We start from the raw sequence: 26,301 nt of genomic DNA, 5'->3' as shown, positions 1-26,301 counted from the left end.
GTTGAGAGTCCGCCTGCCGATGCAGGGGACATAGCGCTGAGCCTGCGCGTCCAGAGCCTGTGCTCTGCAACGGGAGAGGCCACAACAGTGAGAGGCCCGCGTATAGAAAAAAAATAAAAGAATGTGTTGGAAGTGATGGTGTGCCAGTCTCAAAGTGTAAACCTCAAGAGGACTTTTATGCTCTCATTTTCTCTCTTTGAGCATTGCTGCTGCTACAGGCTAGCCAGTTGGTTGATGAGAAACACACATGGTCCAATCATCCTTGTAGCTTCAGTCAACTGCTAGCCAGCTGCCAGGCATGTGAGTAAGACCTCCCTAAACCAGCTGGCCCCCAGCTGACCTGCCAACTGACTGCAGGCACATGGGCGAGCCCCACTGACGTTGGCCTGGCCCAGATCAGCAGAACTGCCCAGCTGACTCGTAAATGGCTATGGTTTTAAGGCATTAGATCTTAGAGCAGTTATGCAGCATTAGCTGGCTGATTAAGCCATTAAAAATGACAAGAAGTGAAGGTTTCATATCTCAGTCCCAATATCCTAAGTCATGCTGGTTCCTAAACATACACATTGAACTTAAATCTTTAGGATTTCCCACCCCCCCTCTGGTGAATAACCAACAAAGCTAAAATCAGAATCAGCTAAAATCAGTATGAGCTAATAAACTATAGGCATAGTGTCTTCTCAATCAGTCGGTTTCAAAGTAATGGAAGATATTGCCACTAAATCACAGATCTCAGCGATATATAAATCTATCAACTCAACACATTGTATACCTTAAACTTGCACAATGTTATATGTCAATTATATCTCAGTAAAACTGGAAAAAGATCACACATCTCACTCTGGGCAACTGTCACCAGAGTTGGAACTCAGTTCAGCTAGATAATCTGAAAAAAAAAAAAAACTTTCTTACCTTGCTTTTATAGTAATTTCAAAATTATTAAAGTCCTTATAACCAATGAAATTATTTTCTGTTTCTATTGAGATAGAAAAGTGTGGCAACACTGAAAATAAAAACAAAGAGGCAACATTACCATTTAATTTAGAGTAGTCTTTAAATCATAGCAACCAACTGTATTTCTGGATTAGCTGGATAAGCTGCTACATCAGCAGAACATCCACTTTGTCATCATTATCATCAACAACAACACTATTTTTGGGGAGCCTCCCATTCTGCCAATCAGAGGTCAATCCATCCTCTATGTACTGGAAACACTTCACTTATACTTTGATTTCAGCACTTATTATAGGCAATCGATTATTTCCTCCACTAGAGTATTGGCTCCTTGAAACAAAAAAGACTATTCTCTCTTTATCTTTGTATGTCTCCCCCTCCCATCCTTCTCATGAATCGCAAATATAGTATGTGCTCAACAAATGTTTATTACATTCAAAATGGAAAAAGAAATTTCTTGCTTATTTAATATTTCCTTTTTTTATCTAGTAGAAAAATCCATCCAGTCTCCAAATTCCAACATAAAACTCTCACTTTAGTCAAGAAGAGAGAGCTTACAATTAGCTACAAGAAAGAACCTTCATAAAAAATTAAAAATTAGGGCAGAAAGGAAGGAGGGTTTTTTCCTCTCTTTGGTATCTTGATTGCCCAAGAGAAAACAATTTCATCTGTCAAAATGGCACTGTCTTCTCTTTATACTAACTCAGACTGTGTACTGAGGCTTACAGATTCTAATTCTATTAACCTGCACAACAGTTAGTAGAAAATTGGGTGATTGTATGACCTTGATATTGTAGACAAAGACTGACACGGGAGAGTAAGTGAGATAGTTGGCTTCAGATAGGGCTTATGTGTTTTCTAAATGGTGAAAAACAGAAGAAAAAGAGCAATGCAATTTGTTGCTCTGGGCTGCATTCCTATGTTATTAAAGATCAAGACAGATGTGTTCTCCCCAGGATATGAAGTAGAGGAAAATATTTCATCCTTTCATCCAGTACCTAGGTGCCATGTAGCCTGCATACTCCTGCCAACAGTGATATACCAATGAAAAGGACACAAACCCTGCCCTTAATGAGCTCACAGTCAAGCAGGGAAGACAGGCATAAGCAAAGAATTACACAAACACCTAAATGACAGATGACAGTTATGAAAACTGATATAAATAAGTACAGGGAATCCTTCCCAGGAAAAAGAATTTAGGGAAAACTTCACTGAATAAATGGCTTTTCAACTGAGACTTGAAAGGTGAGTAGGAGTTGGCTAGGCAAGAGGGAGAGGGAGGGTGTTGCAGGCAGATGGAACATCAAATGCAAAGTCACCATTCCTGGAGTGGTATAAATGAGGCTGAAAAAGAGGTGGGAATGAGGAGATACTGGGGACTTTTCAATAGAGAAATAACATGACAAAGTTTGCATTTCAAGGTTATTTTGGCTAATACCAAGAGAGAATATCTTTGAAGCAGAGATAGCAATTAGTGGGGGTTGCAGTAGACCAGGAGGGAGCCTGGTGGTAAAATCAATGTGTGGCTGCAGATAATAAGAGGTGGATGAATTTTTAGTTATCTACAAGAAGCAGCAAAAACACTTGGAGGAAGGGGGATCAGTCAGGATTATATGTTACTTAGAGCCTATAATCTTTAAAGTTGAGTTTCATTATAATAAATTTGCTTTGTCACCGTTTGTTAATTGTTAAAATTCGTGTTATTTGCCACATTATTATGAGTCTCCTGGGGAATAAAAAAATGACTTCAAGAAAAAGAAAGTTAAATTTGATATCAGAGCACACAAATACTCTAGTAAACAACCACAAGAAATGGAAAGGTTAAGCTGTTTATATGTTAATTATTAATCCATTAATATGATTGATTTCAAAATAAGAATATCTTAAAATTTTGGATCAATGTATTAGGAATTTGTGAGCTAGAAGGAAAATAGCACTGGACTAGGGGTAAGGAAATCCAAATGTTCTTGTTCTGTCACTAGCTGGTTGTAATGAATTCAGTAAATCATCTATTAGTCTTATCAGGTTCTGCTCACCTCAACTCTGATTCTTTAAGTTTCTCCTAAAATCATAATTCTGGAAAGGACCTTAACTAGTCAAGTTCCTCAGGGGACTACGTCTCTTGAGGCTCTATAAAGAGGAAGACAAGTCCAGAGAGACTGGTGTTCTTGTTCAGTGTTACCAAGGGCAGCTAGAACTAGAGCCTAGGCATTTGGACAACTCTGCCCACCCCCTTGAGCAGTACTTCTAACCATACCAGCAAGTGGCCTCATCTTCATCTGGGAGTGATTTTGCATTAAGTTCATTCATGAAAAGAATTATTGCAAAAATACTAACTCTTTATAGGTGAACTTTTAATTGTAAGAAATTACCATATTCTTTAATTTCAAAATATGCGGTTCCAGTTGTTGAAAAGTCTTCTTTATATTTAGCTCGAACTGTCCATACACCATATCTATGGAAGCAAAATATTTATAATTACAGAAGTCATCAAATGTTTTTAATTCACCCAAAGAAAATCTAATCAATTCCCATTTTAAAGAGGGAGAGGTAGGTAAAGATGTATATAGCCTACGTACTTTTTTTTTGACAACAGATTTTAAAGCAATAAACAGAAATAACTGAGCATTTTCAAGATAATAGAAATTATTTAGTAATTAGTTTTCATACATTGTGATTTTTTTCAGGTATTTTTATCTCAATATAATAGCTTTGATTTGAAGAGCTTATGATACTTGAAAATTTACTAATCCTGGAGCTTAATTATACTAACATAATACTAAAATCCACCCTGTAGTAGAAAATCCATAACAATGTCTCTAGAAACATATAATACAGGTCAAGCCTATCCAGATGATAAAATTCACACTTCACATAAATGAAATTTTGGTTGGGGACAAAATATGGTTTGTTTAAATAGGAAAATGATCTGAGTTTCACAACCTTCATTCAAAAATATTGACTGAGAACTGGATTAAGCACTGGAGATAAAAAATGAACAAGATAGAAGAGATCCTGTCTTCCCAGAGTTACTAGTCCATGGGAGTCCAAATCCCCACTTTTACGTTTAGTAGCAGATTGGACTTGAGCAAATTACTTAGATTCATTTGTGAAATGGGAAAAATAAAATCTATCTTGCACACTGGTTATGCAATCAATAAAGTTTAATATTATGGTTATCATCATCATTTACACAAAGAAATTTATCAAGTGCCTGCTATGTTGAGGTGCTAGTGATTCAAAAGTGACCAATATGGACAAGACTCCTGTCCTCAAGGAGTTTACAGTCTAGTGGGGAATAAAAGGCAAGTAAATTAATAAATAATTACTTACAAAACTGAGATAAGTGCCATGAAGAAAATAAACAAGAGAGTAAAAGGAAGAGAGAGACTACATTAGATCATGCATCCAGGGATAACTTCTTTGAAAAGGGAGCATTTACCCTGTGTCCTAAAGAATGAAAGGAAGCCAGCCTTGTAAAGAGCAAGGTGGAATACATTCTAAGCAGAAGGGACAACATGTGCAAATGTACTGGGGTAAGACAATACTGGTCATGGCTGACATAATCTGTCATGGAGCAAATGACAGAAGATGAAGTTGGAGAAATGATAATAATTATAAAATAACTGGATAAATTCTGTGCTATGGAGCGTGTAATATTTTAAAGGAAGTACAAAATTTAAAAATTATCCAAATTATTTAAATCCCCCAATTTCATCCAAATTTCTAGAAAATCTTCAGTACAGTGAATTAACTGCAAACTCGATTCTAGAGGGCAGACAAAAATGACCATAAAAAGATTTTGCTTTAAAGTGATATTGTAGTCATTTTATAGGTGCACTTATCTTATTTGTTCTCCTCTAAGTTCCTTGCAGACAGGGACTGTGGATTCTTTATTTCTGTTTTGAATTTCTCATTCTCGTTGTACTTTGCGTATACCAGGAATGTGTTCACTAAATTTTTTTCACATTGGGTTCTGTTCTTAATCCTTTAGCATGTGGCCAAATGGAGGAAATTAATAACACCCTCCCTCTTGAAATCTGTCTTCTGGTATTCTGTGCAGTAAAGACTACAGGGGACCAATATTTTTATAACTCTCAGAGCTAGGCATGGGATAATACCAGCCTTTTAGACTGATAGTCTATTAGATTCCTTGAAGGGTGGAGGGTTGACGGTTTTGATGGGAAGAAAAAAAAAAGGACTGGGGACTGTTTTTTGCCTCTTCCAAATTTTAATTTCTATACGTAAAGAGGATTGGTAAGAAGTATTGGGAGTGGTTTGTTTGTTTTGCCAGAACCTGAGCCTAGCTTCTAATTAGACTTGAAAGGAGTTTGTATATCCTCATTTCCTTCACACCTACCCTTTGTTAACACTAGGTGGCTCCATTTGACTGGTTATCTACCTCACAACCAAAAGTTTCAGATGTGCTTTTTAGAGAAAACTTTATTAACAAATACTTTAAAATACTTAGGATTAGATGGAATCTTGAAGTCAGGAAAAGAGACAATTCCAGTATAATCATTTTCTTCTACCATGTCAACTTCTGATCCTTCAGGATCCTTTGAATAAAAACAAACAACTTCAAATCACATTTTTAAAATTAACTGATTATATTGTCTTTTTCTTTTTTTTTTTTTTGCGGTATGCGGGCCTCTCACTGCTGTGGCCTCTCCCGTTGCGGAGCACAGGCTCCGGACGCGCAGGCTCGGCGGCCATGGCTCACGGGCCCAGCCGCTCCACGGCATGTGGGATCTTCCCGGACCGGGGCACGAACCCGTGTCCCCTGCATCGGCAGGGGGACTCTCAACCACTGCGCCACCAGGGAAGCCCGATTATATTGTCTTTGATCTACAGAAATATTTACTAACAAATATCCATGTCTTCAAATTAAATATGAAGGAGGAAAATCATTTAAATGTTGTGAAATGCAAATATGGTTAATTTAAGCCACTTCCCTCCCTCTTTTTGGACCCTCTTCCATCTCCTGCCTCACCGGGGGTGGGGGGGGGGGGAGTAAATCAGGGTCCTGGGTATCCTAGTCTCAGTTATCTAGAAGAGATTCAACTCTTTATTGTACAACTAAAGAAAAAAAAGAAGTATGACAAAAACTGATGTTATAATGTATGAAATATGAACTTACATGCTTTACAGATACCTGAATCTAAATTCTGTATGTGTTCATCTGAAGCTTTCCAAAGCAAATATGCTGTAAAATGCATTTATTAGCTAGACATTTTGTAAGTTTGCAGTCTATGTCAATAGTTATCCACCACAATCTTGGAACACTCTGGATGCTTCTCAATTAATTCATTATAAAATAGTCAGATGTTAAAGTTTGTGAAAGTTTTATGATTTTTGTAAGTTATGAAGGATTCAAGGTTATTCCGATACAATCCTCTTTTTCATTTGTGCTCTGTTAAGGTTTTCGGGTTTTTGGTTATTTGAGTAGGAGGAAAGGTACTGCAACCTATAGTGAAGGACCAATTACTAGTACACCTACTGTTAATAGGTGAGCAGTTATCTCCCCACAAAAATTTGTAGGGTTGTGACACGAACTGGGAAGACCATGGAAGTTTATTTCACATGTGCATATCATCTGTTACATATGTCATGGCTGATGAAAAGCTGATAACAGCTGATCTTTATCTCATGGGTTAGCACTATTTTTCATGTGTTAGTATGTTAGTTACTAAAGCCTAAAGTGCTCAAGTGTATTGTACAAATAAAAAATCTCAGACATAATAGGCATTCAACTAATTCTTAGTGATTGATCAGTGTTCTTCAAGATATAAATCATGAAGGATATATTTAAATGATTTAGTTCAAAACATAACTTGTTGAGATTTCATTTTCATGAGGTTTTTACATATTGTAGAGGTATAAACCTACAATTTTATACTCACAGAAGGTGTTCAACAACCATTTCCTGAACACTGAATGAGTTAGTATGGTGTGAGGGCAGGATTATGGAACAGAGTATCTCATCCAAATAAATAACATACTTACTATGAAAGTTAAGACAGTTTCTCTTTTGGCTGGCTTCAAGTCATCGTTCAGTGAATAAACTCTAACCTTTACTGTAAGAATAATTGATATCATCAAAAACTTTGCTAAGCACAGTATTTTGATTTTTTACAATAGTCACCCTTAAAAGAGATGAGCTTCATTTTAAAAATTCAATACACAGTCATACATGAAAATCCATATTTAAAAGAAAGGAAAAGTTAGTTTGTAGACATATACATACCAATGATTTTTTTCTTTTAAAGAGAATCCTTTTGGATTCCTTTAAAGAGCTACTTTCTAGTGAATTTAAAGTACAGTTCATTTTATTAAAATATATTTACATACATCTTTTTGGGAATAAATATATAGTATAAAATTAGTTATATCTGTAATTAGACCACTGTTTATAAAGAATTTCATAGTAGGGACTTCCCTGGTGGTCCAGCGGATAAGACTCTGCGCTCCCAATGCAGGGGACACAGGTTTGATCCCTGGTCAGGGAACTAAGATCCCACATCCCGCATGCCACACGGCATGGACCAAAAAAAAAAAAAAAAAAAAGAATTTCATAGTAGCAAAATAGTGATGTCTACCATATGGTTATATGGGAGTATAATAAATTGTCTCATATTAAAGTTGAAGATTTTAATGGAAAATTAGGTACTTTGTTTCAGACATTATACACTCTTACAACAAGGCCCCAAATTGTCTCTTATTGTTACTAAAGATAGCACTGAATTCTATGGTTTTGTTATATTTATTGAGGCAGATCCTACAATTGTTCTCTCATTGTTAAAAGAATAATGGCAGGGGCTCAATAACAATTAGTTCTCTTCCACTTCTTTCTGTCAGTTAATAGATCCCCACCTTTTAAAAAAAAGCATCTGCTTAGCTTTTAACTCATAGCTGCTTGAGACTTGCTGATCTAGTTCCTTCCAATGACATATTATAATTTCTCTAGGGTTTTACTGATACTCAAATCATTTCATGGCCAAAATTTAACCACAAAATAAAATTGAGCTGATGCCATAAACCTTTTAAAGGGTCGGTATTATGCAAAGCTCTACACAAGAAGCCACGTGTTAAGCGCTCTAAAATTTGTTTCACTATACCATAAGATCAAAGCAAAATGCTCAGTAAATCCCTCCACTCTGCTGTCCCCTCACCCCTGTCTCTCTCCTCGAGTCTTCCCTCCTGCTTTATGAACATACCTGGTCCAGGCCTGAGCATCACTGGGATGCTGCCAGAGGCAGTATCCCACAAAAGTTAAGAGCTCAGGCCCTCGAGTTCAAAACTTGGGTTTCACTCCTGCCTCTGCCACTTTCTAATGTGACCCAGAGCAGGATACCTAATCCCTCTACACCTTAGTTCCTGCATCTGTAAAATAGGATTGCTAGTATCTGCTTCATAGTATGTGAGCCTAAATGAGACAAAGCTTTTGCATAACCCGGCACATAATAACTAATCAATAAATGTTTATTATTTTTATTTTATACTACTTCTATGGCTACTACTTGTTCACTTTCTAACCCATTTTGTGTTAGGTTAGAAAATTAATCTTGTCTTCATAGCAATGGTGTATCAAAGGTAAGATTAATAATTTTTTTGTACCAAAGATATAGCTTATTAATTTAAAAATGTATATTGAATGCCTTCTATGTGCAGATACTATGCTAGGCACAGAGATATGGTGGTGACAAATCAGACATGGAATTCCTCTAATGGAGTGGGGAGAGAGGCAAACACAAGATGACACAAAGTAAATGTAAAATTCCAGGGGTAGGAAGTGCTATAAAAGACACTCCCTGGCTTTCTGAGTGTGGAAGAGGGAGCTTTGAAGCAGAGAAGGCTGCCCTTTATGGGATGGCATGTAAGGGTTGAGTAGGAGTTAAGAAGGCAAGGAAGGGGCATGAATATACCAGGAAGAGGTACACAAGCTTTACTGTGGATAGGAAAATGGTGTGAGAAAGCAACTGAAAAGAGGTCAGCTTGGCTGGTGTCCACCGATGAAGGGGAACATGGTGGGTGATAAGGTTGGAGGGGAAGGCAGGACACAGGCTGTGTGAAATTGAAGGATTTTGGTCAATACTCTGAAGGCCTTTGTCCTATAAAGGCTTGAAGATTTAAGCCTCTATCCTAAAGATGCTTATAAGAAAAATCCCTCAACGATCTTCAGATTAAATGTGTGCATTGGGACATTAGAGCTATAAACAGCAAGATGTAATCAATTTTTAAAAGAATTACTTCTCAATCATTCTTTTTCTTCTGTGTAAATAAGGCTTTACGCTATTCCACAGATTAAATGATAATGGGAAATACTTTCCTAGTGCTTACTCTGTGGTAGGCAGTGTTTGAAGTATTGATACATATGAATTCACTTAACTCTCACAACAACTCTATAAGTTCTATTATTATCTCCATTATACAGATGAGGAAAATGGGGCTCAGAAATATTAACTCACACAGGGTCACAGAGCTAATAAGAGCCCAAGCTGGGATTTGAACCCAACAATTTGGCTCCAGAGTTTGCTTTTGACCACTATACTTCACTACTTCTCAGTAATGAGTCAATATTTATTTATTTATTTTAAAAGATTTATTTAATTTTTAAATTTTATTTATTTATTTTGGCTGCGCTGGGTCTTAGTCGTGGCACCCAGGATCTTTGTTGTGGCATGCGGGATCTTTTAGTTGCAGCATGCTAACTCTTAGTTGCGGCATGCATGCAGGATCTTGTTCCCTGACCAGGGATCGAACCCCGGCCCCCTGCACTGGGAGCGCAGAGTCTTACCCACTGGACCACCAGGGAAGTCCCAATGAGTCAATATTTAGAGGAGTGGCTTCCCTGGTGGCGCAGTGGTTAAGAATCCGCCTGCCAATGCAGGAGACACTGGTTCGAGCCCTGGTCCAGGAAGATCCCACATGATGCAGAGCAACTAAGCCTGCAAGCCACAACTAATGAGCCCGTGTGCCACAACTACGTGCCTAGAGCCCATGCTCTGCAATGAGAAGCCACCGTGCACCGCAACGAAGAGTAGCCCCCACTTGCCACAACTAGAGAAAGCCTGCACACAGCAATGAAGACCCAACACACCCAAAAATAAATAAATAAATATATTAAAAAAAGAAATTTAGAAGAAAGTTCTCTAGTTCTCCTCTATGATTAGAATAGATGAGGATACCACATCTTCTTACACTAAAGTTCTGACAAAGAAATAACATATGAGGCTGTTCTTAATTTTTTTTTAAGACTTTTTTGATGTGGACCATTTTTAAAGTCTTCATTGAATCTGTTATAATACCGCTTCTGTTTTATGTTTTGGTCTTTTGGCCACGAGGCATGTGGGATCTTAGCTCCCCGACCAGGGATCAAACCCACATCCCCTGCATTGCAAGGTGGATTCTTAACCACTGTACCACCAGGGAAGTCCCAAGGCTATTCTTAAGGAAAGCCTTGATAGCTAAGAGAGGTCCCAGGCTCTGGGTATCAGACTACTTGTTGGACAAAGATGAGGATGCTAAATAGTAGGTAGTGTCAACAGGACCCAATTAATGAAGCTTCCTCTAACATAGGAGGAACACAAGGGCATGGATATATTTGTTTCTGGGTATGATGTTTAAATAGGGCCCAAGCTTTATGGGCAGAGACTATCTCCATGTACACCAAGTCATCCTGGAGTCAAGAGAGTACTATTCTGGCTATGATATTCTGTCCAAGCCGAAAGCAATACCCCACCCTCTCTAGGCCTTTCCTTTCTGAGCTGGTCATAACAGGAGCTCCTGCTAAAAAGGTAGTGGTGCAGGCCTGTTCCACCCCATACTATCAACATCAACCAATATGCAGCAGGTATCTACTACCTGAAATGTTTTCAACAAAGCTGGCTGGTCCTGCCTCCCTTCCTCTTTCCTTCACCAATAATGTCATTATTGAAACTCCATAACCTCCCCCTTCCACATACAGTTCTCTCATAATTCCATCTCTGATGTGCTCAAAAGTTAATTCTGGTAACAAGGAGTGATGGAGGAATCGAAGGTTTTGCAGACACATGAACATATGTGGTCAGCATTCACACTTTTCTGTGTTTATTGTTGGTTTCTTAGGAATAAATCCAGTCAATTGTCAATCCCAGAGTTTTGACTGGCTATCCTGCCCTTTCCCCCTCTAACAGATAAACCAAGAATACAAAACAATGTTCTAATAGGAACTTTCTTTAGGCAGATCCCTTTAGAAAATTAATATCCATATATTTCTGTGATTTAGTTTATATTTTGCTGAAACATCTGATTCTTAGGGTTTGATTTGTTTTCTGAATTTGAGGATTAGCTCCAAAGTAATAGACCTTTTTTTATGATCACTGCTTTATAATAAATTATCTTCTCATTGCCAAAATAATATTTGCAGTTACATCTTAAACTTGTTTAATAATAAGACCTAACACTACATTTCACAATTCTTAAATAGTTTTTTTTCTACATGGGAATAACTGATGAGGTAGATAATATAACTGTTAATTTTTGCCATTTCCATATGAATTTAAGATTTATATTTAAAATCAAATTTAAAATTAATTCTGTTTAATTGTTTAACAATTTCTGTATGAATTTAAAATTAAAATGATATTTATAAGTGTAAAAATCACTGGGAATTGAGACTCTTTTGAGCAAGTTGGAAACCTATCTCCACTTAAATTCAAGTTTTAAAAAGCTCTACAGTGATATTGGCCAGTAATTTACTTTTTTTGTGGTATCTTTGTCTGGTTTTGGTATCAGGGTGATGGTGGCCTCATAGAATGAGTTTGGGAGTGTTCACACTACTATATTTAAAATAGATAACCAACAAGGACCTACTGTATAGCACAGGGCCCTCTGCTCAATATTCTGTAATAACCTCAATGGGAAAAGAATTTGAAAAAGAATAGTTATATGTATATGTATAACTGAATCATTTTGCTGTATACTTGAAACTAACACAACATTGTAAATCAACTATACTCCAATATAAAATATAAATAAATAAATAAAAACTCTTCCCCACATCCAGAGTTCAGTTTAAATAAATGCCATCATCATTTACCCAGCTGCTCAAGCTTGGGGAAAAAAACCCAAAAACCTCTACAGTATAGTGTCAATCCCAATCCCACTCCCCCGCCCCCAGAGAGAGAAGCATTTTATAATCTACCTGACTGGTGTGGAGTGTAAACAGGTTTGTCTGTATGAATGAAGAGGAATCCATTGTCATAGGTTATTGGCATTTTTTTTGATTTTGAAAAATGCTTTGATACAACATCCAAATACACATGTGAAACTGGGTCTTGTCCTCCAGACAATTGTTTGGGTTGTATCTGTAAAAGACAATGTTGATGGAAAAGAGTAAAATAATTTTAAGGATATAAAACATGTTATTTAAAAAGTAGTATAGGAGCCAAAGTAGTAAATAAATTTTGCCCAAAGCCCTTCAATATCAAATGTCATAATCAACATTTAGCTTTAAGCAATTAAAAGTTTTTCGGGGGCTTCCCTGGTGGCGCAGTGGTTGAGAGTCTGCCTGCCTATGCAGGGGGCACGGGTTCGTGCCCGGATCCGGGAAGATCCCACATGCTGCGGAGTGGCTAGGCCAGTGAGCCATGGCCGCTGAGCCTGCGCGTCTAGAGCCTGTGCTCCGCATGGGAGAGGCCACAACAGTTAGAGGCCCACGTACCACACACAAAAAAAATCTTTTTGGTTCTGTGCTTCCCAAATTTTACATGCATTTAGTAAAAACTACTACTATAGGAGCTCTCTTAAACTTTCACTTCATCAGCTTGTTGGATTAGCCCATGTTCTCCATCCCCTCAGTTCAACATCCTGACTGATGTTCAGGACACTTTGTATCCTATCTACATCCTTCTGCTTCCATGGGTTGAGCAATGTGCTTTCCAATTTGTCTATGTAATTGTAATGATCCACTTTACACTGCATGATATGCACATTTAATACACAGAAAGTAACAGAAGAAAGAAAAGTGTTTTTTGGTTTTTTTTCTGCAGTACGCGGGCCTCTCACTGTTGTGGCCTCTCCCGTTGCGGAGCACAGGCTCCGGACGCGCAGGCTCAGCGGCCATGCCTCACGGGCCCAGCCGCTCCGCGGCATGTGGGATCTTCCCGGACCAGGTCACGAACCCGTGTCCACTGCATCGGCAGGTGGACTCTCAACCACTGCGCCACCAGGGAAGCCCAGAAAAGTGTTTTTATGAAAACTTCGTCTTTCAAAACATGAGATAAAAGTTAATCACTAAAACAAACCATGTTAAATTAGATATGTGAGAGTACTGTAAAAATTTGGAAAACGGTAAAAATCTATAAAGATTCTGCACTCAGATTGCTTTGCAAGTATCTAAGTTCTTTCTCTACTTTAAGGAAATAGAAACTGTAGAACAAATGATTCGTTAAGGCTGTGACACATTATAAATAAGAATCTCTGCTCCAACCAGTGGACCCAAGAAAAGACCTGGGCACAATATTTAATGATTAGCAAATAAAGATACATTGTAACGTTAAGATAAAGTTAAATGCTTAAGGTATGCATCAATTTTATGATTTCCCCACCCTAATTTACTTTTCCAATTAGCCATCTGAGTTAGAACTGTTCAACAGAGCTCTGTGTGATAAGGGAGAGCTGTTCAGTATGGTGCCACCAGTTACCTGTGGCTATTTAAGCACTTGAAAGGTGGCTAGTATGAGTGATTAACTGGATTTTTTATTTTAGTTACATTTGATTGATTTAAATTTAAAGGTAACAGTCACATGTGTGTGGCTAATGGCATCAGATAAGAGTGTCTACTTTTAGGAACTGAATTGTATTTCTTAATAAACCTAAAAAGTGGAAGTATTTGTTAAGAGGTTAGAGCATTTACCATCAAGAACATTAATCAAAGAATTCCTACATTTGGTTAGAATTTATTTAGATCAGCGTTTCTCAAACCTGAGTAATACACAGATCCCGTTTAAAGGATAAAATGTTTTGGAGGACTCTCAGTGTTGTCTTTTTATTATTTGCAATATAATAAAAACTATTTTTAGTACAATGTTACTTAAATATGTACAAACCTAGAAGTAAGTATAATATTCTTGTGCTTATGACTCATTAGTGACTGACATCATCTAATAATCACGCAGTGGTAGAGTGGTATAAATGATCAAATCTCTGTGTTATCAATACTCAAACTTGGTACACATTTTACTGAGAATATTCTATGTATATAAAGAAACTGAAGGATAAATACATACTGTTAAGAGTGCAGAATTTTGGAATTTATTTACTGTGGATAAAATAACATGGCCTGAAGAATAAGTAAATTTTTTGTCAGGATAACTTTTGATAGAGATTGTTGCATCAAATTCTTCAGTGTATCCATAAACTTGAATTACAATATTTTCAGATGCTCCAACACAGAATACTTTTGGTGCTGAAATGACATACCTGTTGAAATAGGAAAAGAGAAGGAACAGTATATTTATATGACATTTTTTGTTATACTTCTGATTTTTTTTTAAATCTCACTTGAGAGATTCAATTTAAAATAGGCACATTTGGGGCCTTCGCTGGTGGCAGAGTGTTTAAGAATCCACCTGCCAGGGCTTCCCTGGTGGTGCAGTGGTTGAGAGTCCGTCTGCCGATGCAGGGGACACGGGTTCGTGCCCCGGTCCGGGAAGATCCCACATGCCGCAGAGCGGCTGGGCCTGTGAGCCATGGCCGCTGAGCCTGCGCGTCCGGAGCCTGTGCTCCGCAACGGGAGAGGCCACAACAGTGAGAGGCCCACATACCGCAAAAAAAAAAAAAAAAGAATCCGCCTGCCAATGCAGGGGACATGGGTTCCAGCCCTGGTCCGGGAAGATCCCACATGCCGCAGAGCAACAAGGCCCATGTGGCACAGCCACTGAGCCTGCGCTCTAGAGCCCGCGAGCCACAACTGCTGAGCCCGCGTGCTGCAACTGCTGAAGCCCATGTGCCTAGAGCCCGTGCTCTGCAACAGGAGAGGCCACCACAATAAGAAGCTCACACGCTATAATGGGGAGTAGCCCCTGCTCACCACAACTAGAGAAAGTGCACCCGCAGCAACGAAGACCCAATGCAGCCAAAAAATAAAATAAAATAAAAATAAATAAAATAGGCACATATTCTCAACTTAAAATGATATTTTTAAATCAACATTTATTTGTGGTTTGCGATAATTTCATCTTCTCAATTCCCCATGTGCTTACCCAGGAACAGCAGAAAATGAGGAATGTTCAGCTTTGATGATAATAAGGTACAGTTACTGAAATCTTACTCAGTGTTAGGCACTATTTTAAGACATATATATATATATATATATATATATATATATATATATATATATATATAACTCACTGTGTTGTGACAACCCCTCTATGAAAAAAGTCTTACTATTACTCTGACTTTGCAGAGGAAGAAACTGATAATTGACTTCCCCAAGGTCACATAGCTATTAAATTACAGAATTAGGAATTGAACCCGAGCAGCCCGTTTCCTGAATTAACACTTTCAATTGCTAGGCTAAACTGAATTTATCAAGAATTTTTGCAAGAGAAATTTAGAAAAAAAAAGCTATTTTAATTTTGGTATTGTTAGAAGTTTTATATTTTTCAGTTTAGTATTGTTTTACTTTTGATTGTCTATGTGGTGGTGGTGGTGAAATATAAAATAATTCATGTTTCAGGTCCCTAAAAGACAGCTCTGGAACCACTCATTCATACAGACTTTTGTCCTTACTGATACATTAGTAGCTATAAAGTATTTCATACTTTTCTTATTCTCTTTCAATAGTTGTAGAGAATATGGCCACTGAGCTTGCAGAGAGGCACAAATTCTAGTTTGGTCTCTACCTGGAATGTTCTTTCTCCAGATATTTGCATGGTTTGCTCTGTTACTTCCTTCAAGCTCTGTTTGAGTGTCACCTCCTTAGAGAACCTTCCCTGTCTACACTTTTAAATAGTGCCCCATCATTTCTTTATCTTCTTACTCTCCTTTATTTTTTTCCTTCATGGTACCAATAACTACCTGACCTTATTTATTTACTCATTCACTCATTGGTTCATTCATTGGTTCATCATTTTCTTCTCCCACTTGAATGCAAGCTCTGTATCATCTACTATATCCTCAGTGCCTATCACATAGTAGGTGCTCAAAAAATTTTTGTTGAATCAATCAATTAAATTTATTGATTCCCATGTTGTAAATGGCATACTCCCACTTTTTCAGAGAAAGAGAGAAGATGTTTATTAAGGGCCAGTACAGTGTAGTAGAAAAAATTAAGTATCATGGGACCCAGGTTCTAGTCCTAGTTCTACCACTAATTTGAAGTCATTTAATCCAATTTCTCTGAACTTCAGTCGGCTGTCTTTCAAGAAGGAATAAACGAAAACTAACCAGGAAATGGGGTGATTGTGGCCATGTGAGAAAATCAGGTTAGGGTTGGGAGAGTGCTATAAATTTATGACATCCTAAGTATACATTTATATTTATAATATATTTTACATATTTAAAGTATACATTTATAACAAAATGGGAAAAAATTGAAGCGGTAAAGAGGAGTCCTTAATACAAGTCCTACTTCTGTTTCTCTTAGTGGTGTGACCTTTGGCAAGTTACTTTCTCTTTCTGGATTTATCCTTACAGGAAATGAGTAGGTTTGATTAGATATTCTCCAGTTACTTATCAGTACTAAAATGTTATTTCTCGATATGATATCAATATTTTAAAGATTTAGTTTAAAATACACATTATTTCAATAATAACACTAAAATTTATAAAGCATTAGCTCATAAATTTGGAAGTAATTATAACCATAGATTTTTCAAACCACAGGCTTAGAATTGAACCCCAAGTAACCCTTGCTTTACTATGTACAGTACACGGAAAACAAAGAAAACTCTGCACCAGATAGAAACAAGCCAGAAACACCAAGAAAGTTTATTATCTTGAGTTTAGTTTGTGCTGTTTTGAAGAGGAATTTGAATAATCACTTATGTAAATTTTTATAAGTAACAATCCCCTAAAACTGTCATGTCGTTAGCCACTCATCAAATCAAAATGCTACATGACTTTCTTATTCAGAGGTGAGACTATTCACTTAGTGCTCCCAGAAGTAGAAAGTTATTTACAAATTAACACAGTCTGGGGCTTCCCTGGTGGCGCAGTGGTTGAGAGTCCGCCTGCCGATGCAGAGAACACGGGTTCGTGCCCCGGTCCGGGAAGATCCCACGTGCCGCGGAGCGACTGGGCCCGTGAGCCATGGCTGCTAAGCCTGCGTGTTCGGAGCCTGTGCTCCGCAACGGGAGAGGCCACAACAGTGAGAGGCCCGCGTACCGCAAAAAAAGAAAACAAACAAAAAAACAAATTAACACAGTCTGTTGAATTTACTTTTTCACTCATCACATTAATAAGATGCATTGAAAAATAAAGATGGGTTGTTTTACTTACGTTTGTTCCTGTCCCCAACTTTTCCCCACGAAGATTAAAAAACAAAGTATGCCCCACAGGCCCATGCTGGAGGTAGCAGTAAACCATGGATATAACGCTCCTGAAGTTACTCTCCTTTTAAATAAACCGAGATTGAAGAACTTGGGTAAATTGGTTTACTGGTTAATTATTAATGTCAAGAAGAGGGACTTCTAAGTAGGAAAAGTAAAATTGGAACTGAAACACCCCTTAATGCCCAGGTATAAAAGTAGGAGATTTTTTTATAGAGTCCTACACCTAGATAATTTATTTTGATGAATACAAATAAAAGGATACTAACGTAAGAGTTTGGCACTGAAATGAATGGCTCAAAATTAGAAACCAGTAAGTTGCATTGTCTTTGGCCTTTCATCTCTTAACCAGGCAATTGCTCTGATGTTTTATCATCTGTGAGCATGCCTTTGGAGGCCCTCTGATACAGATGGAGACCCACCTGGATTCAGTTTCACACTGAGGTAGTTTTAGAATGGGCCTGGTTTAGAGAGGGCTTATGAGGTGTCTTTCTAGAGAAGACCTGAACAGTAGTGTCATTGGCACTGGAAATGGTGGAAGGAGAAGACAGATCTGCAAAGGAAGTCTATGGAATAATTCCTTGGTCTGTCCCAGTCTAGAGAAGAAGCTGAATGTTAGGTAGAGAAAAGATTGTGACTGGCAATGAAAACATCATGTTGAGGATGTTGCATCATTCTCTAGGGAATAAATGACCAATCAAATTCTTTAGTTTTTAGTGGGGAATGGATATCCTGCAATATCTATTAATTCATAAAGCACAAATTCAAAATTTGCATTCATTCAGGCACAGAATATCTTTATTTTCTAAAAAATAAACTTACTTTTCAGTGAGGTTTTAAATTATTTTAATATAAGAGCACAAGAAAAACAAAGCTTCCTATGACAAATGAGTCTAGTAATTAATTTAGAATGAAATAAAAATTTTATCTTTAAGATTTTTATGATACTTTATGCTTACGAGAAAGTTTTTATTTACTACCTTCCTTTTACTAGCACTCATTTCTAGCCTAGTATATAATAAGTACTCTATTTTAAAATAGTAAAACAGATTTCTCTAAACATTTTACTATAATTCAGATGTTTTACGGTCACATTGGCAATCCTTCTGAATTAATAAGGTTCTATTTTACCAACACTTTCGTACTGAGTTTATTGGGAAAAAAGGCACACAAAGGAAAATTTGATATACAAATTTCACTAACAGTGTCTCTACATATGTTATTGAAATGGCAAAAATCTGCCACTATTGTCTGACCTAGTTGTTTCAGAAGGAAATTTGTAAAATAATTAAACTGGGTTACAAAAGATGGGTCAAGTTAAAACAAACAAAGTACTTTTGCCATCATTTTCGGGAAAAGATACTTAGGAGAAAGCGAGAACACTCAAATGATCATAGATGATATCTGAAGTGAAGGACACTTATTTGCTTGTATTATGGAGTCAATACTGATAAGTGATATCAATCACTAACCATCGGCATGTTTCTCTGATAGAAAACATTTAAAAAACGATGGATCTCAAAGGTTCTCGATAGAACTGAAGTTCAACAACTTACAGATTCTCAATTGTCTTTAACTAAACTTTTTTAATCTGCCTTCTAAACATGGCTCAAAGATGGATTCTTCTTTACATTTTAAAATGTTGACCTTTGGAGGCATCTGGTTTTTATACAGATACTCCATCTCTAAAAGAGGAGAATCCAGGTCTGGCAGCAACTTTGGTGGTCATCCGACTTGCCTGCTAATGCTACCTCAATTCAACCCTCAGGATCAAGCCTACATGACTTCACTTAGTTCACAAGGCCCCTCCTGATCTGAGTCCTGCTTGATTCTCCAGCCTCAAATGCTTCTCTTCTTCACTGCAGCCAATTAGCTGAATTACTTATTCTCTGAAGTCACCATGACATAAAAGTGCTCCTAGCAGGGTAACAGTCAGCCCAATACTATTACTATTATTCTTAACCTATTTATACCTTCAATTCTGTGTGTCTTTGGAAACATGGGTTATATATGGGTTACTGCTACTGGCACTGCAGAATGCAACTCACTCAGAATTTACTTAAGTGCTCACCCATAACACCAGTGAGAAAGGGAATCTTGGGATATAAACTACATCCAGCTATGGAACCTTATAAGTAAATGCCTCTCATTAGTTACTTCTCTTCCTAAATATTTAAATGAATTAAAAAAGACATTTAGCTAAAATAAGTTTACTGAAACAAAGTCTTACAGGGAAGTCCAATGTGTAAACTAGTTAGAATAGAGATGCTCCAGGTGAACAGAGTGGGTGGTCCTGCTCTCTGCCAGCATGCACCCCCAGGTGGCCTTAAGGAGGCTCCGTAGGGACCCTAGAGTCCCTGGACACATGGTTTAAAAACCATTAACTGAAAGCACCAAACAACCTCTTCCACGTGTCCCTGTTTCACTTGGTCCATTCCTTATTTCCCTCTTCCAACATCCCCAAGTCCAGCTCTGTTGATTAGGCCAAAGGAGAAACCAGCCTCTTTTCTCCTTGGGTCTAAGATCCACTGCTTTAGCTGTGTGTTAAAATTCCTCTCTCAAGTGACTTGGGCTATCAACATCACGCCCTCTAAATGACCCATTTTTCTTACAATCTTATACCTGTATCCCACATCCAAGACCCTGTAATCCCAACATCAAATCAGGAATTCACCACAGACTGCAGGAAACCTGGTTAGAGGGTAATGGGAAAATAGACACTCTAGGTATATACCCCAGAAAACTTTCACACAACTCCCTAAGACACTAGTATAGGAATGCTCTTTGTAGTGTTACCTGTAATAGCAAAAATTTGGCAGCAACCTAAAACAACAGAAAAATGATAAATACATTACTGTATATTCATACCATGGAATGCAATGTTGGCTGGCAAAACCAACTTGCAGTATTGGTTGGTAAAACCAACAAAAAAACATAATAACATTTGTATTTACACAAGTTTAAAAGCATACACAGCAGGACTTCCCTGGTGGAGCAGTGGTTAAGAATCTGCTTGCCAACGCAGGGAACATGGGTTCGATCCCTGGTCAGGGAAGATCCCACATGCCACGGAGCAACTAAGCCTGCGTGCTGCAACTACTGAAGCCCTCGCACCTAGAGCCCGCAACAAGAGAAGCCACCGCAATGAGAAGCCTGTGCACCGCAACAAAGAGTAGCCCCGGCTCGCCACAACTAGAGAAAGCTCGCATGCAGCAACAAAGACCCAACGCAGCCAAAAAAAAAACCAAAAACATACACAGCAATGTCATTATCTATAGACACTTATACCAGTAATAACGACGTAAACATATGATTGTGAAAGGTAAATACTAAATCAGAATAGTAGTTATGTCTGCAAAGGGAAGGAGAAATTTGGGATAGGAAAGAGGTATATGCTTCCACTGTATCTATTACCTTTTGTTTTAAAGGAACATCTGAAGCCAGTATAGCAATGTCTTACAAATAATTCAGTAAAGTTTAGTGGTAGTTATATCGGTGTTTGAGAGGTTAGTCGCTGTAGCTTCCTAAAAGTTTGAAATATTTCATTGAAAAGAAAGTATGGTCTGCAGTGAGGCAGGCTTGAATTCAAATCTTGTGTCTGTATAAAAACCTATGTGATTTGGGGCAACTTAAAACTCAAAACTTGAGCATCAGTTTTGTCATCTATAAAATCAAGACAATAATACCTCATGGCGCTGATGGGCGGATGAAAGGACATATATATAAATCTCTTGGCACGTAGCATGAACCTGAAAATTGTCGCTATTATTTACTACTGGTTTAAGACATAGTCATGATCTTCTACTTTAAAAATACACGTATATGGGGCTTCCCTGGTGGCGCAGTGGTTGAGAGTCCACCTGCCGATGCAGGGGACACGGGTTCGTGCCCCGGTCCGGGAAGATCCCACATGCCGCTGAGTGGCTGGGCCCGTGAGCCATGGCCACTGAGCCTGCGCGTCCGGAGCCTGTGCTCCGCAACGGGAGAGGCCACAACAGTGAGAGGCCCGCGTACCGCAAAATATATATATATATACATGTATATGTGCATAGGATCATACCAATCTATATTTACTGTAGCTCGACCCTCCTGGCAGCAGCCAGGCGGAACACAACACTAACAGTCTCATGACTCTCAGGATGAAAGAATCTCTTTATCATTGAGCCCAGCGAATTTTGCCCCTATTTCCTTTCTGGTTTGTTTGTTTGCTGTCAATTAAGGGTCAGAGATTAGATGACTGACCTGTTAAGAGGCTAATTGCTACCTCCTGAGAGTCTAACATTCTAACTTAGTGAGCGAAAGAGCACAAAAAGGCTCCCATGGACCGGAATCCTTTTTAGAAGGCACTCAATTATTTTTCCTCTTGTTTATGGCATTGATTGCCATTAGCAGATTATGTGTACCCTCCTACTTTTATCTCATAAGCTATAAAAGGTCTACACTCAAAAAGAGCCTCTTCTCTCTGTAACAAAGATATTGCTTGACACATTTTTCTTACTTCCAGGAATAAGTATAGTGATTAAGAAGAAAGGCCATAAATGTTAATTCACCATCTCAACAAGACCTACAAACGCCATGGCATTTTGCCAGGTGCTATATGTGATTCAGACATGAAGAACATGTTCTGAACCTTTAAAGAGCTCATCCAAATAATAACACAATAGCTACCAATTATTAGCTCCATGTCATAGGTATTGCAATGATTAACTTATATAAACTGTCCCTAATCTTCACAACCACTCTGAAAGTTGTTATGACCTCAGGTGACCAATGAGTAAACTGGGGTTCAGAGAAATATAGTGATTTGCCTCAGGAAACACATCTAGTAACTTGCAGAGATGGGGATTTGATTGTGTTGGGATCAGTAGGAAAAAGAAGGGAGAGATACCAAGCCCTGCTGAAGTCTTCCTTTCTCTTTGACAGTCTCCAGTTCTTTCGTCTGTGATTGATTCTGTTTTGTAAACTCTTTAAGAATTTATAGCCTGGTCCACACATTTTGATTCTTATTTAGATACCACTGTACATTCTAGGTGAAGGTTCAAAGGTACAAGTTGGGAATAGGTGTGACATAAGTGAAGCACTACTCTGACTTATATCTGGGTCTCCCTACCTCAAAGGGTGTAGGGTTGAGACTGACTGGAGAGGCAACCAGGCAGATGGCAGATTGAGGAGATTACCTGAAAAGGGCTAGAGGAGGGAAGAGCCAAGAAAAACTGGATAAGTCATGTCATAGGGAGCACGGTAGTTCAGATCCAAGGATGGATGATTTTATGTTTAAGTTCCAAATGATAACTGAAGAAAGATAAAGAAGAAAGTTTTTGCTCAAACTATTCTTGGAAGTCACCAGAGTAGTGGGTTGGAATAGCACGTCCTAAAAGGCCACTGCAGGTTCCTAACTCAGTAATGGAATAGGGGAGGATTTCTGAGGAGAGAATATGGAGGAAGTGGAAAATAATAAGGCCCAAAGAGAAAATCAAGTGTTTGTGATGGAATGCAGTTAGGCGCGTTTCTTCAGAGGAAACAAAAAGAGACAAAATACAAGAAGGTGCCCACTCTCCCATTAACCCCCTCTTTGGCTTCACTGTCCCACACTTTTTCAGACAATCTTACTTGTTGTTCGGCATAAGCTCTCTTATTTAATTCTAATACCTGTAACGCATCCATACTCAGCCACTCATCCAATGGCTGGATGTGGTAGCCAGACTCCAAAATGGCCCCCAATGTCCTGATATTCATGGCCTTGTATGGTTCCCTCCCACACTGTATCAGTGTTGGCCCATTTGACCAATAGAATACAACAAATGCAGAGGTGTGTGACCTTAGAGGGTAGGTCATACAAGGCATTGCCCTTCCTACCTTGCTCTCTCTTGGATTTCCTGCTCTGGGGGAGGCCAGCCACCATGCTGTAAGGACACACAAGTAGCCTATGGAGAGGCCCATGTGGAGAGGAACTGAGGCCTCCTTCTCAGAGCCATGTGAGTGGGCCACTGTAGAGGTAAATCCCCTAGCCCCAGTCACACCTTTCGGTGACTAACCACTTGATTGCAAACTCTTGAGAGAACCCGAACCCAAGCCAAAATTACCCAGCTAAGCCATTCCTAATGGGCAATTGCCCATTAGTGGTGGCAGTGAATGCAGGAGCTTTCATGAGAGCTGCATTTTTAGAAAAACAGCTATTCTACTGTACAAGTTAACGATTGCTATGTAATCAATTACCCCAAAACCTAAGGGCTTAAAATAAACAATTATCTTCACAGTTTTATTGAAATGGCAAGAATTCAGGAATGGCTTAGCTGGGTAATTTTCACTTAGTTTATCTCATGAGGTTGCAATCAAGTTGTTAGCTGAGGCTGCAGTCACCTAAAGGCTTGACTGGGGCTGGAGGATTTACCTCTATGGTGGCTTGCTCACATGGCTCTGAGCAGGAAGCCTCAGTTCCTTTCCATATGGGGCCTAAACTACTACATATAAAATAAATAAGCAGCAAGGATATACTGTATAACACAAGGAATTATATCCTTTATCTTGTAATAACCTATAATGGAGTATAATCTGCAAAAATACTGAATCACTATGCTGTATACCTGAAAGTAACACAATATTGTAAATCAACTGTACTTCAATAAAAACAAACTTTAATTTGCAAGTGCACTTTAAGTTCTTAAACAACAGCGGGCTCAGAGGCCTGCTTGAAGCGCCACCTGCTGGTAGTAACTTAATAGCATCCCAAGAAGGCTGGAATAATTTGTGCTGATGGCCAGTGCTAACCCGTAACACCTTTCCAAGGTAAACCCCTGCTTCCCATCTTATGTCTCTTCTGAGAACTAGGCTTCTTCAATTCCTGGAGATAGCAACACCTGCCTTGGATTCTTCATGGGAATGCTTAAATGTGATATACTCTGAGCACTGAAAATCATATAAACATATAAGGAGTTCATATGATCATTCTTTCTAGCATCTTATCTCTCCTGCTTTACCAACTCCTTTCTTTTTACCTGCAAACATGCAAAAGTCTCCATTAATAGAAAAAAAGGCAAACACCAAAAAACTGTTCAATGGGGCTTCCCTGGTGGCGCAGTGGTTGAGAGTCCGCCTGCCGATGCAGGGGACACGGGTTCGTGCCCCGGTCCGGGAAGATGCCACATGCCGCGGAGCGGCTGGGCCCGTGAGCCATGGCTGCTGAGCCTGTGTGTCCGGAGCCTGTGCTCCGCGACGGGAGAGGCCACAACAGTGAGAGGCCCGCGTACCGCAAAAAACAAACAAACAAACAAAAAACTGTTCAATGGATTTCCCCCCCAAATAACTGCCAAAGGCTTAGTCTGCCCCCCAACTTTATATGATTTTCTTTTCCCCCATTTATCCACAGACCCCTCCAGAATGCTTTCTGGATCTCTCCATGGAAGTTAGATACGAAATGAATAAAATGATTGCCCATCAGCAGAGGCCACTTGATACTGGTTGGCATGATTTGGCATTATCTCCGTTTTACAGACAAACTGATGATCAGAAAGCGTTAAAAGGATGGAAGGAAGGAAGGAAATAAGGAAGTGAGGGAGGGAGGAAGGAAGGAAGGAAGGAAGGAAGGAAGGAAGGAAGGAAGGAAGCGCTGCTCAGAATCACACAGAAAGAAGTAGCCAGGGCCGTCTATAAAATTTGAGGGTCCCAGTGCAAGATGAAAATGTAGAACTACTTATTCATAAAGCAAGAAAAAAGTGCTATTAAAGGTATTAAAATATAAAGCTTTTTCCTTTCTTCTGGGTCTCTCACTCAACTTGCCATGGTATTTTTTAATTTGCTATTTAGTATCATTCTAAGCAAAGAAAAATTAAAATTTTAAATAATGGCATGAATTTTGCCACTCATCTTTGTATTGTGCAATGCGAGTTTTAAATGCAAATATAAGAGCATTTAATTCATATGTAGAATCACCAAAATTACATAATTTGTATTTCATAGCTCATGCATACATCTAATATTTCGTTCTTACCAGAATGGTGGAAATGCTACACAAAGATAACTCAACTGTCTTTATTTTACTTCTTGATATGTGTGTATTCTAATAACACTCTCTACCTTTGCTTACTGATAAATAGGAAAAGTCCGAAAGGAAAAAGAACTATGGGTTACCCTATCTTTCCCTTTCCTTCTATATCATCATATTTAGTGTAAGTGGTTGGCTAGTACAGGGTAGCAACAGGAGCAAGAAACAATATGATGAGGTTCCTCGGTCATTTGTGTTTCTTTGAATGCCATTGTCATCTTTCTGCATTCAAAACGAGTTCTGGTTCCAGTGGAAAATATGGCCTCTAGGGGCTGTCAGGAACCGTGCTTGCTCAGTCATAGACATGACACACTCACTTTGTACTTACTTTGAGTCTCATTAAACTTCTGCGCATTGTGGATCCACTGGAATCCTGTGTTCATGGAGTGTTGTGAATGCTCTATGGGAAGGGGGCGGCAAGGGATGGTGGGCACATGAATCACACACATCTCTAATTCACATGCATGCTCCATTGTCCGGTCAGACTTTGCTTACAAAATACACGTTCAAATATAAAATTATTAATAATTTTAAGACAGCAACAACAGAGCACTGAACTAAGTAGGGGGCCCTTCAGAGTGCCAGGCACTGTGCCACTGCATAGGCTGCATGCCCACAAAGCTGGTTAGAGAAGTTCCTGATGGTACTGAAGGACTGAGGACTAGGATAATGGGAAGGGGTAAAGGGATTAAAATCTGGAGAAGGATGAGGAGTTAGAAGTGTTTGGAAGGAGATGGTTATCAGAAGGATAGAACAGCCTAGTTACTTTCA

The 26,301-nt window shown here is 38.7% G+C and overlaps 1 protein-coding gene across 2 annotated transcripts in view; it reads right to left on the bottom strand.

Annotated features, from left to right (window-relative positions):
- The window catches only part of C5 (complement C5), a 79,873-nt gene extending 62,318 nt beyond the window's left edge, over positions 1–17,555 (bottom strand). For both annotated transcript variants that reach the window (XM_082843506.1, XM_082843507.1), the window contains exons 1-7: positions 17,440–17,555; positions 14,226–14,418; positions 12,140–12,302; positions 6,961–7,031; positions 5,422–5,513; positions 3,327–3,409; positions 913–1,003 (exon numbers count right to left, since the gene is read on the bottom strand). In XM_082843506.1, coding sequence (XP_082699632.1) covers positions 913–1,003; positions 3,327–3,409; positions 5,422–5,513; positions 6,961–7,031; positions 12,140–12,302; positions 14,226–14,418; positions 17,440–17,504 — 758 coding nt within the window. In that variant the 5' untranslated portion in view covers positions 17,505–17,555. The remainder of the gene's footprint in view (positions 1–912; positions 1,004–3,326; positions 3,410–5,421; positions 5,514–6,960; positions 7,032–12,139; positions 12,303–14,225; positions 14,419–17,439) is intronic.
- Positions 17,556–26,301: the final 8,746 nt, after the last annotated feature.

This window comes from Leucopleurus acutus, assembly GCF_964270905.1.
Source record: "Leucopleurus acutus genome assembly, chromosome: 7".
NCBI lineage: Eukaryota > Metazoa > Chordata > Mammalia > Artiodactyla > Delphinidae > Leucopleurus > Leucopleurus acutus.
The sequence above is the reverse complement of the archived record's forward strand: the minus strand, read 5'-3'. Positions and strand labels throughout refer to the sequence as shown.